The sequence below is a fragment of the Rhipicephalus sanguineus genome, chromosome 10 (assembly GCF_013339695.2).
Source record: "Rhipicephalus sanguineus isolate Rsan-2018 chromosome 10, BIME_Rsan_1.4, whole genome shotgun sequence".
In the NCBI taxonomy this organism is placed as follows: Eukaryota; Metazoa; Arthropoda; class Arachnida; order Ixodida; family Ixodidae; genus Rhipicephalus; species Rhipicephalus sanguineus.
The window spans coordinates 129239812-129255601 of NC_051185.1; the positions used below are offsets into that span (position 1 = coordinate 129239812).

At 47.0% G+C, this 15790-nt stretch overlaps 2 protein-coding genes across 2 annotated transcripts in view; both read left to right on the forward strand.

The window, feature by feature from the left end:
* The window catches only part of LOC119372446 (TBC1 domain family member 25), a 225035-nt gene extending 211709 nt beyond the window's left edge, over positions 1 to 13326 (forward strand). Inside the window, exons 4-7 of the mRNA XM_049420250.1 lie at positions 685 to 770; positions 822 to 1010; positions 11267 to 11751; positions 11804 to 13326. Coding sequence (XP_049276207.1) covers positions 685 to 770; positions 822 to 1010; positions 11267 to 11751; positions 11804 to 12458 — 1415 coding nt within the window. The 3' untranslated portion in view covers positions 12459 to 13326. The remainder of the gene's footprint in view (positions 1 to 684; positions 771 to 821; positions 1011 to 11266; positions 11752 to 11803) is intronic.
* LOC125760311 (uncharacterized) overlaps positions 1 to 15790 on the forward strand; it is a 336735-nt gene that overhangs the window by 245652 nt on the left and 75293 nt on the right. The gene's annotated exons all lie outside the window — the stretch shown is intronic.

Genomic DNA, 15790 nt, shown 5'->3' on the forward strand with positions numbered 1-15790 from the left:
GCACACACCCACACGTTCACACAACCAAAATATGTAGAGTGCTTTACATGTTTTCATTGAGTGAATGTGTGGATGTGCGCAGCTGTGAATGGGCCATTTTTGCGCTCAATTAATTTTATAGCCGAATGTTTTGTGAAATGCATCATTAAATCTACAGAATGTCGTTCTGGTGTATTGTATAAAGGTTCATTCAGTGGTAGCTGCTTCTTTGTAGGGCGGAGGGTCATTTTGTTAGTCACAGTTTAATTAACCATATATGATTATTAAATATCTCAAAGGATTACCATCTAATTTTTCTTACTAGTTCGTGAATGCATACCAAAATTTCATATATATGTAGTTTATTCTGGCACAAAAAATGAACAAATTCATCTGGCAAGGGTTGGCAATCAGTGTAGTAGTGGGAATGCATGTGTGAACCATCCTTATGAACTTGCATAAAGAAATAATTGAATCTTTGAATCTCTTGCATCTCTGCCATTTCTGAGCCTTTCCACCCTAGTGCAACCTTTCAGTTGATAGTCGGTGTCCCTTCTCCTGTGTTCATGTGCCTTACTTTCACAATGAATATTCCTATAAGGTAGCTCAACTTTCTGTCATACTAAACCTGAGTGACTGTTGCAGTTGTCACGTGCCGCATGTGTTGTTGCAACTTGTCTTAGTCGCTTGTGTGAAATCCCACAGGCCTTGCAGAATGGGACGTGGTCACTCCAAGCGACATGGCCAAGGCGCCGCCAAAGCCGTCCCTCACCGGCACTTTCCTCAGCCAGGTATGCCGCCTGCTTCTCTGTGCAGAGTACCTGATGCTCTTTTCTGTCTAGATGGAGAAGACGCTGAGCCGGTTTCAGAAGGCGCTCAACTTGGCTGCCCTGCAAGAGTCTGGCAACTGTGTGCCCCCACTTGGAGACCGCGAGTTCCGAACCTGCTTAGACGGTGAGGGACGGCTGCTGAAGCCCCGTGAACTACGGCTGGCTGTCTACAAGGGCGGAGTTGAGCCGTCACTTCGGAAGGTGAGCTACATCTGAAACGTTAATGCATAGAACAACAACTGACATTTTTTTACAACCGTGACTGTGTGTTATAATTCTTTTGCTTCCTGCCAAGATTTTGTTTGATTTCTTTAAGGAAATGGCTTCCACTATGATGTGCCTTAAAGCCCAGTGTGCACTTTTGTAACATAGTGAGTGGGCAAAAAAAAATTTTTTTAACAGTGGAGCTCTTTAGCAAATCGCTCCTTGTCCGGCGAACCAAAAAACTATCATAAACGGGTATGTGCCACTCACGTCAGTGCATCAGTTTCATTGCCACAAAATGCGTGCTACGGTGCGACGATGTGCATATCATAACTAGCGGTCATAGGCATATTCCCATATTCTTCCTTTGTGTTTTGTCCGTTTGTGCGCTACCCAACAATGGATAGGTTCCAACTCGCCCACCTTTCAGTCCATTTGCGCAACACGTAGCTAACATTGCGGAATGATATGTGTACATGTGGAATGCTATTTGATTAGAGTTTATTCTGGAACTTTTGCGGCCACTAGTGATAATGGTGGAATCTTCGACGGCACATGTTAAATGCCGACGCGTTTACCACATGGCAGATTACTCGACAGCTGACGACTGTTCTCACCGCTATCAGTGCACAGCATGTATCGCTTGTATATTGAGTTTTCATTTTCTGGGCACAAGTTCACCCAAATAAAGAGTTTCATCTTGAACACGCCAACTACTGCCATCGTCAACGTCACGACCACATGACATCCGGTGGAGGTGCTGTTCGTTCATGTTCCAGACACCTTTGTCAAGCCATGAACCCAGCCCAATTCGTGACAAAGACACCAACACCATCAGGCTCAGTCGAGCCAGCTGCACACTAAGAGGACTACCCTCACAATATGGACTCCTACCAGACAAACCAAAAGCCAAGGCGATGAAGACAACAGGCACGATAACAGCCGCAGTGTTCCCTGCAGCCACCTAGGGAGTCGCCGACCTTCCATAGATCGCCCAGAGAAGATCCCGAAACTTGGCTCGAGACATTTAAAAAGGTCTCAGCATTGAACAGCTGGAACTCCAAGGAGTCACGAGGAGCTAACTTGAAGAACCCTTCAAGTTGCCTCGCACGGTGGAGTCTGTGACTTCAGGAATTCAACATTACCGTCGTTGCCGTCGTTCTATGGATGGCAGACCAGTTTTCATGACAGGCATTTCAGGCTTTCGCAAGACGGTGTGAATTCATCCACGTTGTCTCTAGCCCCAGTTTTTTATGCTCAAATTCATTATCAGAGAAAGAAGTGAACGTGGTGAAACGTCTTCTCAAGAAGGCGGTGTATGCAAATGAAGACTTCTGGATCGGGCTTCTCAATTACAAAACAGCACCACTCAAAGGGGGAAAAGTGCCATGCGAGCTTCTCATGGGCAGAAGGTCGAGAAGAAGGCTACCTGACTTCGGGGACCACAAGGCGCCAGACGTCAAAAAGCACACTCAAACCCACTACAAAAACTGGGTGAATGTGACACCGTCAGGCTGCTCAACAGGACTGGATGGAACACGAAAGCCTTTCGCTTATGCATGGTCCGCACGGAAGATAGGGCTCAGCTTCGTCGTAATCGGCAACATCTGCTCCAAAACAATAAAGACTTCCAACAGTCACTGCAAACCATTCCTGACGGAAGACAGTGCTAACGTCTGTACTTCTCTTCCAGGCGATGTGGGACCACAGGATTCGCAAGGCGACTGGAGCCCTACGTCTGAAGTTCCTGTCCCTGTTGTCCAAACAGCTCAAGGGCACCCGGTGCCAGGGCAACAAAGTCCTCTGGCAAACATCTATGCTGAGCTAGGCAACGAAACAGCCCACTCGCCTCACATATGACCAGAACTTTCAGCAAATGCCTTGATTAACCAGTACTGTTAAATTTTGCATGTTTGTTTCTCTTGTTAAGGGAGAAAATTATATCGGGCCTGGCATCCAGGCTCCCATAATGTTGGTAGCCATGCTGCACAAGCCTGAGTATATAAAAGGCGCATGTATCTGATAAAGGCTGTTACTTTTCAGCTCAAACTCGACCGTTGTCTTACTCGGCATGCTGTCATGAACGACAAAATTGTAATGTTAATAAAGTTGTTCTCCAGCAACTCCTGCTGCAGTTGCTCTCCAGTCCAACTCCAGCCGTCCCTCCATACTAAAGACCAGTTTATTGAATGTGCACAACCAGATGCGCCCCCTGTGGCAGAAAAAACACAAATCAATACCGAAACTTAATGCAACATACTACTCCGCTATTCCTTATCTTTAGTAATTAGTTGCTAGTATGAAATAATAAAGAGACCCCAACGCATGCACACTGTACTTATTTACACATATTTACAGACTATACACAACTTCAGGTCACTAACTAGTTGGTCTGATAGTCTTGGAGCCAGTCCGGTGGCCGGCGCTCTTGGGTCGGCCGTTCTGGACGTCGCACTGCTGAGGATGGCAATGGATTCGTAGACCACTGCTGCAGTACATCAAGAGACCACAGCTGCGCCCCGGGGGAAGGTGGGTGCGGCGGTGCAGGTAGCTGCGGTATGGCACTACATTGGCCTGGCTGACACGTGCCCCTGTCAGGAACCTTGGAAAGCTTGGAGTCATTCCACGTACGGCGGTCTCCAAGTTGGAAAGAGGCTGCTACCCTCTTCTCCAGCACTTTAGTCGGTGAAGAAAAGGAGTAGTCACCTTTGAATCGAACGGACGGTTTTTTGACACGAAGTCGCCTGCAGCTATTCTTGTCTTGGCAGCTGTCCTTTTGTCCGTGTGCTGCTTGCTGCTCTGCTGTTGATGCCAGACCCTTCGACAGAGTTGCGCCAACTCCTTAGTTAGCTTTTTAAGTGGCCCTGCAACACTTTTCTAAGTAATCATTGAATGGCTTCATTAAATGAGGTTGTTGCCTCACAAATCGACTGCTGTAAAAGTTTTTAGAATCTGTCAAGTACAAGCAGAGTTACAGGGTGCACGCGTTAAGAGCTTTCGATCTCTCTCTTTTCGTACTAGCGGGCATGCTGAAAGCTGCAGGGAGGGGGGGGGTTGAATGACAACGGAGCAAGAAGCTACATCCATTCATCAGCGCGCGTCATGACCTTGAGCACTTCCTTTTCTTTCTGTCTTTTTTTTTTCTTCAAATGCGTGGCTTACCTTCAGTGTGACCGCAAGCGAGCGCGCAGGCACTTGGCGGCGGCTGCAGTAACTGTGCAGCTCACGATGCTGAAATCAGCCAACGGCCGTGGACTTTGGGTTTATGGCCTCATTTGTCGAGAGAAGGGCAGGCGATTTCTAGCTGACTTTGAGAATTGATTGTAAATTTCAGGCCGCATGCTGGGGTATAATGTTTTGTTCACATGTTCTCAGGAGCCTTGACTTCCGATTGGCAGCGCTTTATAACCATGCTGAAAAAGTGTTGCAGGACCCCTTTTAGCAAGGGCTGGTGCTGTGAAGCCCATGAGATCCAGCCTGGTTCTGGGCATCCTACCACGCAGCAGAACTGCTGGGGCGACCCCGGTGGTGGCCTGCGGAGTACAGCTGTAAATGGCAAGGTATTCTGTGACTGCTTGCCCAAGTGGTCGTCTTTCGAGGAGTGAAGCTTGAATGAAGTTTCTCCGTGTTCAACTGAACCGTTCTTGCCCATTTGCCGGGGGGTAGTATATGGAAGAATGCTAAGACGGATGGCTCAGTTTTGCAGAAAGGCGATGAATTCACGCGAAGCGAACTGAGGCCCGTTGTCATAAATGATCTCCTCCAGGTAGTTTTTGCAGGCAAGAACACTTGTTAAAAAGTCTTTCACTATGCTCGTGGATACTTTGCTGCAAAAATATACCTCCGGCCATGTAGAATGGTAATGAACAAGTGTTACAGTGAATCTGCTGTGGTGAGCTGCATGCTCCAAGGGCCCAACAATGCCTAGGCCATGCTTCTGCCACAGTCGTTCAGGCCATTCAATAGATTGCAGTGATGCTGGCAATGTCTTTGCGGACTTAACTGCCTCCAGGCAGATGTGGCAGTTTTTCACTGCTGTTTTGACTTGTTTGTCCATTTGTGGCCACCAGAACCACTCACTAAGCCGCACCTTAGTTCATGCGATACCTGGATGTGTCTTGTCCGCTGCCACTGAGCTTAGCCATGACGGAGGACGGAACAACGAGGTGCTCTGCACATAGTATAATGTCATCAACAACAGAAAGTTCTTCCAGAATAAGGTAGTAAGGCTTCACCTCGATGGGGTAGTCTGGCTTCACCTCTTCTGGTGTGGCGGCCAGGAATTCAGCACAAATGACTTGACAGTTTCCAGGCAGCCATCGCTGAGGATGGCCTTCCTGAACTCCTCCTTTGTCAGACTGGCTGACTCAACCAGTGAGATGATTTATTCCTCCTTAGCAACCTTTGCCTCGGTGATAGGTGCTGGCAGCTGAAAAAGTGCATCTGCTACGGTGTTGGTGGATCCCTTGCGGTTTTAACAGTGAAATTATAACAAAACATTCGTGCACTCCAGCGTGCAATTAAAAGTGGGTGTCTTCCACATCCTTGTGACGACAGCAGGGACACCAGTGCCTGGTGGTCAGTTTGAATTTTGAAATGGCGACCCCGGAGTGCACACTCTCTAATACTTCTATTTGGATATGCTTTGTCAAGTACATCCGTAGTAATATTTGCCTCTTTGTATAACCTTTTTTTCAATTTATAGCTTGTGTATTACTCGTTTACATTGCCTTGAAATGCATGTTGCTTTTGCTGTCTTGTTGCCACAGTGAACCTGGGGTGTTTGTCAAGCTGTTAATGCAGCTTTGTTCCCCTGTGCTTGTAAATAAACACTGTATGTGGTAAATAAACAAACTCAAAGGTATGTGTGCCATTGCTTGCATGCCCAAATACATGCCAATGCTTCTCGTTCGTCAACTGAATATTTTCTCTCTGCTGGGAGTACAGCTGTAAATGGCAAGGTATTCTGTGACTGCTTGCCCAAGTGGTCGTCTTTCGAGGAGTGAAGCTTGAAGGAAGTGTCTCCATGTTCAACTGAACCGTTCTTGCCCATTTGCCTGGGGGTAGTATATGGAAGAATGCTAAGACAGATGGCTCAGTTTTGCAGAAAGGCGATGAATTCACGCTTAGCGAACTGAGGCCCATTGTCATAAATGATCTCCTCCGGGTAGTTTTTGCAGGCAAGAACACTTGTTAAAAAGTCTTTTACTATGCTCGTGGATACTTTGCTGCAAAAAGACGCGAAAGTGACTTTGCAGAGCTCGTGACCATTTTGTTGCTGCAGGGCTGCTTCCAGCCCACATTCAGAAGCGTCGGTCACACAATGACTGCGAGTGCCAGATCGAACATCTGGAGGCCTGCGTTCTTGATCTTTTGCAGGACAGTTTTCAGGTTCGAAAGGTATTCTGCGTTCTTGCCAAAGACGATTGCATCATCAGTGTAAGACTGTACTCCATCGAAACATTTCTTTGACCCTCCTGAAACGGCTTTCTCCTTCGGCTGACCAGATGAATGGCTCATTTTTGCGAAGCAGGACTTTCATAGGCTCGACCACTTGTGCCAAGCAGGGAACAACCTTCGAGTTAATGCAGCTTTTTGCAGACCCAGGAACGAACGGAGGGTGGCAACATCAGTTGGCACTGGAGTGTAATTATAGAGTCTACCTTCTCTGAGAGTGGAGAGATACCAAGTGCAGTTACCTTTTGCCCTAGAAATGCAAGTTCTGGAACATGTGCGAAGCATTTGTTGTTCAATTTCTGGCCTGCGTTCTTGATCTTTTGCAGGACAGTTTTCAGGTTCGAAAGGTATTCTGCGTTCTTGCCAAAGACGATTGCATCATCAGTGTAGGACAACACCCCAGTGCCGTGGTCAAGGATTGTCGCCAACATCTTCACGAATGCCGCTTGGGCACAAGCTAAGCAAAAGCAAACTCTTTTGAAGCTGTCAAGACCCTGCTGTCAGTGTGCTAGAGAATGTGATGGTAACTGGAAGTCAAAATAAGTTTTGAGAATTGAGAAGCTCCTCTGTGTGAGGCAACAGGAAACTGTCTGGAAGAATAGCTTTGTCCGGCTCTCGGAGGTCTACACAGATCCTGATGCTGCCATCAAGAACAACAATGGGGAACACCCATCGAGAAGCATCGATGCGTTCGATGATGTCAAGGCTCAGCAACCACTGAAGCTCGTTTGACACGCGACCGGAAACAATCTGGCACACGGCAAAGCTTAGAAGTTACAGGCTGCATGCCTAGCCGCGACTTGATGCGATGGGTGAACCCCTTAGCAAGACCAGACTCTGGACTGAAAAGTGGACTGAACTCATGTGCCAAGGCTGGCGAAAGGTTTGCTTGACTGGGCTAGACTGTGTGGAAAGGAACAAAGTCAGTGACACACAGTAGTGGAGCTACGGACAGGCATGTGCAGGCCCCCAATGCGAAGATTCAAGGCTTTTATGCTGTCAAGGCCGATCAGACAAGTTCTTCGGTGAACAACTTAAGAACAGAGTGACACTGTGCACCCTTTAAACCGAATGACTTGCTGAAAATAGCCTAGCACGGAAATTGGACGTTGAGAGTAATGAAACAGGGTGACGTACGGAGCAGGCAGGAGCGAAACACTCTGAAAATATTGACTGAATTCTTGCTCAGACAAAATTGAGACAGACGACCCTGAATAAACAAATAATGTCAACGTGACATTCGTGACTTCCACTTGTATATTAATTCTGCTACACGCGACACGTTGCACAGTCAAGATTTGCTCAGCACAACTACATGACAAAACATTTTGATTGAATCTAACTTCACTGACCCTGCCTTGCATTTGTAGAGTTCGTTTGTGGTTGCATACATTCTGAAAGTGACCCTTGCGACTGTAAAACAAACAACTCTTGCAATGCACTGGGCACTGCGACATTGATGCATAGTGGTCCTGCGAGTGGCATCAGAAACAGTGCGGCGAAACGGAGTGCCTGCTGTCTCCTTGGTTGCGCTCAGGGAGGCATTTCCACTGCGGGACGCATAAGCCACTCGCGCTCCTCACTGAATTATGCCTCATAGAGGGCAGCCGGTTGTGAATTGCCAAAAAATACGAGGCTCGTTTACGAGGACGCCGCAGTGAAACCAGCTCGACTGAAGCAGAAAGCTTTAGCTGCTTGCTCAAACTAAAGTCTCATTCGCACTGAGCTGTAGAACGAAAGTGTGTAGCCCTTGAGCAATAACCGCTTACGTACGCGGTTGGGCCGCGACTTGATGCGATTGGTGAACCCTGGAACCAATTGGGTGAACCCTGGAACTAATTGATTCCACAGAACACCATCTTGCGAGGCAAATGACGCTAGCTTCCACAGGACGGCAACAGAGTCATGGAAGGACTCAGTGATGACGCTCGACGACAACGTTGTGCGACACCGAAAACTAGTGCCGTAATGCAATGAGTCATATTCGTTAGGAGTGGTCATGGCATACTTCTTATCGCCCTTCTGCGAACGCTCCTAGTGCTGTGGCATTGCATCCTGCAGATAATGTCTGGTAAATGCACTGGCCCTCCACCCCCAAACATGCAAAAGAATGGCCTTGAGTCACTCTGATTTGAAATCCAGATGCTAGTAGGTACACATTGAACATTTGCTCCCATTGAAGTGACGGACGGCCATGTGTCAGATAGAAGAACTGTGGCCCGGGGAACCTCATGTTGGGGCGGATCCGAATTTTGATCTAGGGCTTAGGGTACATTTACGACATCCTCATCGCCAATGCAGTACCTAGGAAAAAAAAATGGAGTCCAACACCAGCCGTACCGATGTAATAAAGACCGGTTTATTGAACAGGCGCAACACTTTTACAACAAAGAACAGATGCGCCCCTGGGGGGAGAAGGAACACAAATCAATAATGGAGCTGCATGACGCAAAAAAGAAAAGGCGAGCAGACTTGTCTGCTTCCCTGTTCTGTGTTAATCATTCTTTTTTTGTGCTGTGCTCTTTTAGTGTTCATGGATAGCTTACTAGCCCAACAGTCTGTTCTGCGAAACTGAATACAACATACTCCTTTCTACGAAATAATGTAATCGTCAAGATACCTAAATGAGTTGTGAGCCGATTAAGCTTGCTTTCAATTGCCTTGTTGACCTTGCCCAGAAAACTGTTGCTCTGAACTGGTGCGCTTTCGATCCAATACACACACCCGACTTCTGAACATAGATGCCCCCTTCCGAACCTTGTGAAGGTTGAATTAAGGTAGAATGCTTGAAGCTCAGGAAAACCTTCCACGAAAATCCAGCATTAATTTCTAACACATTGCTCATCATTATTGCTTATTATGTACGCTTTCACACTTTCGAGTAAACGATGTTGAGGCAAAGAGCAATATTATCTTGTGTAAGGGAGTGCAGAAGTGGTTCAGAAGAAAGTACGTACAAGATGGGCATTTGTGTTGTCCTGACTTCACTGTTGTGTTCGTGTTTGCATGCCCCGTCTTTTGACAGGACAGGAGAAGGCATCTTTGCTGTCTTGTGTACTTTCTTGCGAACCACTTCTGCACCCCCCTTAAAAAAATGTTGAGCCAAACTGGCCCAACAATCACTATTTTGGAGACAACATATTTGCCTTGATATATCTGTTTCTTGAGGTAGCCTGCTTACTAGAGGTTTGTACACCTTTTTTTTCTCAATGTCACCATGGCCTATGGCACGGCCTTCTGTTTCACCAAGTGACACAAATTGGTATGCCGAGGATAGGAGCCAGCCTTGTGCACTGACTGTACGCAGGCAGTACAGCGGTTGCTTGTTTGCTTTGCTTAAGCCAAGGCCAAGCCCATGATGGTAAGGTAAGGTCTCAAAAAAGGATCACCACTGCTGGGCTCTAGAGTATGTTGTTGTTGCCTGAGCCGGCATTTTCACTCCTCACACGTATTAAAACTTTTTTTCGGGCAAGTTTGCTTAAGCATACAGAAGTGACCATAGCGTAACGAAACACGGACAGAGAAAGGACAGGACACCACGAGCACTCTTGGTGTCCTGTCCTCCCTCTGTTCATGTTCTTTCTCCCTGCAACAACTTCGGTACTTCACACGTATGGTGGAACACTGCTGACATGGAGGCTTCATCTACACCGATGATTTTGTTCCGATGGCTGACATCATCCACTGTCCAGCAGCATCACTGACTGTGAATCACCTTTGCAAACTGGGACTCTGCTCTGTGGATGTGTCTGCCTGACAGATAACATGGTAGAAAATATTGAGAACCGTAAGCTGTGTATTACATCCCCACAGCGAACATCGAGCAAAGCAGCAGACATGCTATGTTTAATGAGTTGGTGAGGTGGCAGCCGCTTGCTGCTAGTTCGGGAAGGTATGTGTGCATGCCGTAGGCTTTAGATTTGCCACTGCTGTGCTAATTTCTCAATGAACCATACAGTAGCTGGGACAAGGTTGGGCATCCGGCATAGGGCAGCTACAGCTGCGTGGCCATAGAGGCCATTTAGGGAGACATTGGCCGCTGTTTGTATGATGCTTAAGAAGCCAGAAGCAAGCTAGCCTGTGTGGTATGGACAGGGAACGCCTGTGCAACAATGACGGTGGCAGTAACCTGTTGTCTGACGCACGAGCGGCAGCACTGCTAATGCTACCGCTCTGCCACCTGGAAATGCCACTGCTTTGACTACTCTACCGACAGCAAGATTTCATTGTGCTGGGTGTGCAAAAAGGAGAAAGGAACGGCTGACCAATTTGTGCTCCATTGTACTGGTTTGTGTCCTTGCAAACCAGAGGGCCACATGCTCTCGAATTTGCGGGTCCAGGTGGCTGTGTGCAAAAGCATGTAGGCAGTAAAGCAGATGGTGCTAGGAACTATATGGAAATTCATTAAAGCGAGGCCAGGGCAGTGGTTCACTTTACATGGTGGAACAATAATGATGACACATACTGCATTAACTGTGGACTAATGCTGTGTTGTGTATGTCTTAAATTCTTTTGCTGGAATGTATATTCAATTGGCCAGCCCGATGCTAACATTTTGTCACCATCATCACCAACAAGGAACAACAAAAGCACGGCAACATGATGCATTCTTCCTGATGATATAAGTACACAGTATACAAGTTTACAGCAAATCTGCGACATCTGCTGTAGAGCTGGGTAGATAATGCGGAGATGAAGCGTCGTGATTATGAATCTTGCATTGTCACTGGGTTATGCGTGTGATGGCAATATCCTTGCCCTCATATGCTTACCATGGTGATTTGTGCTTCCTGCAGGTCGTGTGGAAGCACATCCTCAACGTGTACCCCGATGGGCTGACGGGTCGAGAGCGGCTAGCGTACATGCGCCGCAAGAGTGACCAGTACTTGCAGCTTCGTGCTGCTTGGAAGGCACTGCTGGATAAGCCGGACTACAGTGGTGACATCCAGCTGGTTACCAACATGGTGCGCAAAGACGTGCTTCGCACAGACCGCACGAACCCATTCTATGCAGGTGGGGACGACAATGCCAATGTGGTGTCGCTCTTCAACCTGCTAACTACGTTTGCACTAAACCACCCGACGCTGTCATACTGTCAAGGGATGAGTGACTTGGCCTCCCCCTTGTTGGTGGTGATGCGCGATGAGCCGCATGCATATGTGTGCTTCTGTGCGCTCATGCGGCGTCTGGGTCCCAATTTCAACCTGGACGGAGAGGCAATGACGCTCAAGTTCCAGCATTTGTCTGACCTTGTGGAGCACTTTGACCCACTGTTCTTCAGGTGTGTCAAGCCCACCCACTTGTGTTCTCTTTGCTGAGCGTGCCCTTTGCAGGTACCTCAAGGAACATGGTGCCCAGGACCTGCTCTTCTGCTACCGCTGGCTTTTGTTGGAGCTGAAGCGAGAGTTTGCCTTTGACGATGCGCTGCACATGCTCGAGGTGCTGTGGAGCTCCCTGCCACCATCGCCTCCACAGGGCGAGTTGCCATTGTTCGAACAGCCCTACCAGCTAAACCCACCACCACCGCGTGTGTCGACCAACCCATACTGCAAAGTGCGCGCAATTCGACGCCCCATGGTGCGTGGAGGGTCAAGCAGTGACGAGGACGAGGCCTGTGAACGTGACCTGGGCTGGTGCAATGGTGACTCTGATGACAAGCCTTCGAACCACACTAGTGAAGGCTACGTGTCTGAGGGCGCATCGTCTCGAGAGGCCTCGACTGATGACTCACTGCCACCATGGACTGCTAAGGCCAAGATGCTGCCGCGGCCGCAAGAGCTTGGTGGCGGCAACCCCTTCATGATGTTTTTATGCCTGACATTGCTCATGCAGCATCGTGACGTAATCATGCGCAATACCATGGACTACAATGAGCTGGCTATGCACTTTGACAAAATGGTACGCCGGCACAACCTTCAGAAAGTGCTTCATCAGACCAGGGCACTGTATGCGGAGTATCTGCGCCTGGGATGGGAGGAACATGTGTGATTTCATTATTTTAGACCCGGTGATGAGTCTGCCATGACACATGGAATCTGTGATACTGAGTGCATATTACAGTCGTGCCTTGTTATTATGACCTTCTTCAGTTGTGAGCATTGTTCCAGGCACCAGCAGGCATTTCTCATTTATTTGTGTGTGACACACAGGCACATATGTAAGTGGACAAGGCGCACAAACACCCAGTCCGTGTGCATGTATTTGCCTGGACGTTGTCGGCATGAAGACCACGTTTTCTTCTTAAAAGAAATCTGAAGCCTAGCTCACCACAGTAGCGAGATATCAGTCGTATTTGTTCTGTGATAGTCAAGCAATGTATCAAAGTACATATTTTCTCAGAGATGGCAATATGTGATGCTTAGTCAGTTGAGACAGAACATTCTCTTATTGGACTTCTTTTCTGTTGGATAATCAGCATCATTGGTTATTCCAGTAATGTTGCAGCCCTTGAGGAACTTCAAACTGTCCTTCAGATTCTTTCAAGACAGCAGCGACAAAAATAACATGCCTCATGTTTGTGCATATTATTAATGTTTTTGTTATTAATTCTATTTCACAGTACAGTAGCAAGCAACACTATAACAACATTTTTTCAACAGATGTGCTCTCGTTTTCCATGAGGATTCATTATTACAGGTGGCTTAAAAAAACCTAATAACGAGACACGACTGTACTTCCATCACAATGTTCTGCTTTAACGTGATGCAGAACCTCTGCCTGTCCAGGCATTTGCCTCACCTCATTTTGGACTTTTTCTGGGAAGTGTCAAGTCATAGGATTTGAACTAGCATATTACATAGCCTTGTACATTATCAGGGTGTGGACATTGAGTAAAATTTTTCTTTTAAACCACTGAGATGGAAAAAAGCAGTGTGCTAGTGGAATGTCAATCAAACACATAACATTATTGGCATTTCGTTGTCTTGCTACCACATGCCCGCGCTAATCATTTATTTGAATAACTTTTGCACTACTTTCACTAGGGCTTCAAAAACAAAATGTGCTAATTACATTTAACATGAGCACGCCCTATTATAACGTTTACTAAGGTCATTGTGTGCTCTACTTCCAAAAAATCATCAGCTGTTCCACTCTGAAGATGGTTGACGAGTAAAGCTGGTACGGTAGTTGGTAGAGCTTTTACTAAACGCAAATCCAGTGGCGGGAAGACATTTTTCCAGGGGCAGTATTAGCCATGTTAGAATAACAGAGAGCCCAGCTAGTTGGTAGGTATTCAAGTTCGCGTGCAAACAGAGACGTGCAAAAGAAGTCACGACACCACAAATGCCAACTAACAACTGAAAAGGAGCACAGTGGTGGAAAAGAAGCTAAGCACTCAAACTTATCTGTGCATTGCCAGAGATTAATGGAACGTAAGAGATCGCTAACTGTAGGCTCATCATTTAACCTGTATTTACATTGTCGAGCGCGTAAATGCACGCCGAAATTCGATGAATGTGCTGTTTTACACTGGCACAGGGATGAAGAAGAGCGTTTAGTGGTTACCACCAAACCTGAGGCCTGGCATATCGATAAAAGTGGTAGTGCATGCGTGAGCCAACCGTCGATTAACTTGCATGAAGAAAAAAATCTAATTCCTGAAGCAAGGGCTGACTTCTGGCCTTGCTGGTACGACATGTCTGAAGTGTTTAGCGCAGAATTATGAAGACGGGACAAGAAGGGAGAACACGTACACAGGCGCTAACTTTCAACAAATGATTTATTTGAATCCGGATCACACTTAAGAAAAAATCACGCATGCGCAGGTACAGTACTGTCGAGGAACACCAGTTCTTTGTTAGTCAGCGATAGTGACGGGGTGCTAACACAATCTTTGCCAAGCATCTGAATAGTTGCCGATTCGATGATTAAACGAGTAGTTTCGTCAAGGTGCCTACGGACAACGAAACACTTATCAAAAAGCGGAACGCAACCACACACGCTGCAGTGTGTGGCTAACCAGTCATCGCTGCCTTTCCTGACATTGTTGCAGTGCTACCTGAGCCTGTCATTAAGACAATGCCCCGTTTGTCCTACATAATACTTACCACACGATAAGGGGATCTGGCAAACAACACCTTCTTTGCAGGGCACATAACGTGCCCTGTGGTTCTTACTGCAGCCAAGCCTTCCTTGAGCAACTGGGCTTTTGCAAAGTTTAGCCAACTTATTTGAGGCCGTGAACACGACGCCAACGTTTGCTCGAGCACCCACCTTTTTTATGTTGTGGGATATCCTGTGTAGATACGGTATAGCGGCAAACATTTTTCGGCCGTCCAAATTAGCTGTCATACCGGCCTGACGATTGGAAGGTGGTTTTTTGAGCAAGCATTCTGCAACCGATATAACAAGGTGATCGGGATAACCTGCTTGCGTCAGACGAGTTCTCTGGCAGTGAAGGCTCATCTTCAAGAGATGGGAACAGGATTTCTTTAAGGCGTTATCGAGGCAGTGCCGGATGATGGACCTTTTTACCAGTTTTGAGTGGGAGGAGTGGAAAGGCAACAACGGCTTGCTCCCCCTAGGTTCGGAAGACCAGCACGTGTGATTTTCTTGGAAACGAAATCGTACATCGAGGAACCTGATTGTACAATCCTCGCCCGGAAGTTCGTGAGTAAGCACAAGCAGCTGTAGGCAATCACGTGCCAGTGTTAATATGTTAGTGGCTTGAGATTCGAAGTAACCTTTGTCAGATTTGATGAAGAACAGGTAGTCATCCACATACCTGAAACATATAAGAACCTTTGTGCCCATAAGACGCGTCAAGAGGACTATTTTAAGACTGGCTAAAAACAAATCGCTAAGAACAGGCGCAATACAAGATCCAATGCAAATGCCTTGCTTCTGAATAAAAGGTTTCCCATCCCATTGAATGTAAGTGGAGTCGAGTTACAAGGCTAAAAGGTCTAAAAAAATGCCTGGATGATATACCTGATGCATCCTTGAAATCTATCCAGCCAAACTGCTCAAGGGCATCCTTGATACATTTCAGTAACCCATCACGAGGCAGAGAGTAAAAAAGGACCTTAACATCTACAGAGATGGCAGAAAGGCCTTTGTTGGAGTGCAAGGACACAAAGTCCAAAACATCCTGGGGCCTTTTAAATAAGAATGGGTCATCCACCTCCAAGATGTTAAGCTTCTCTTGTAGGAAGAGAGCCAAGGCCTTCTGCCACGTGTTTATTTCGGAGACAATCACCCTAAGGGGAGTTTCTGGCTTATGCGTTTTGGCGCTGAAGAAAACCTCAAGACATTCTTTTTTGCACTTCACAATTTTTGCCAGCACTTTATCTCGATGAAGCTTCTCACACAGGTCCTTT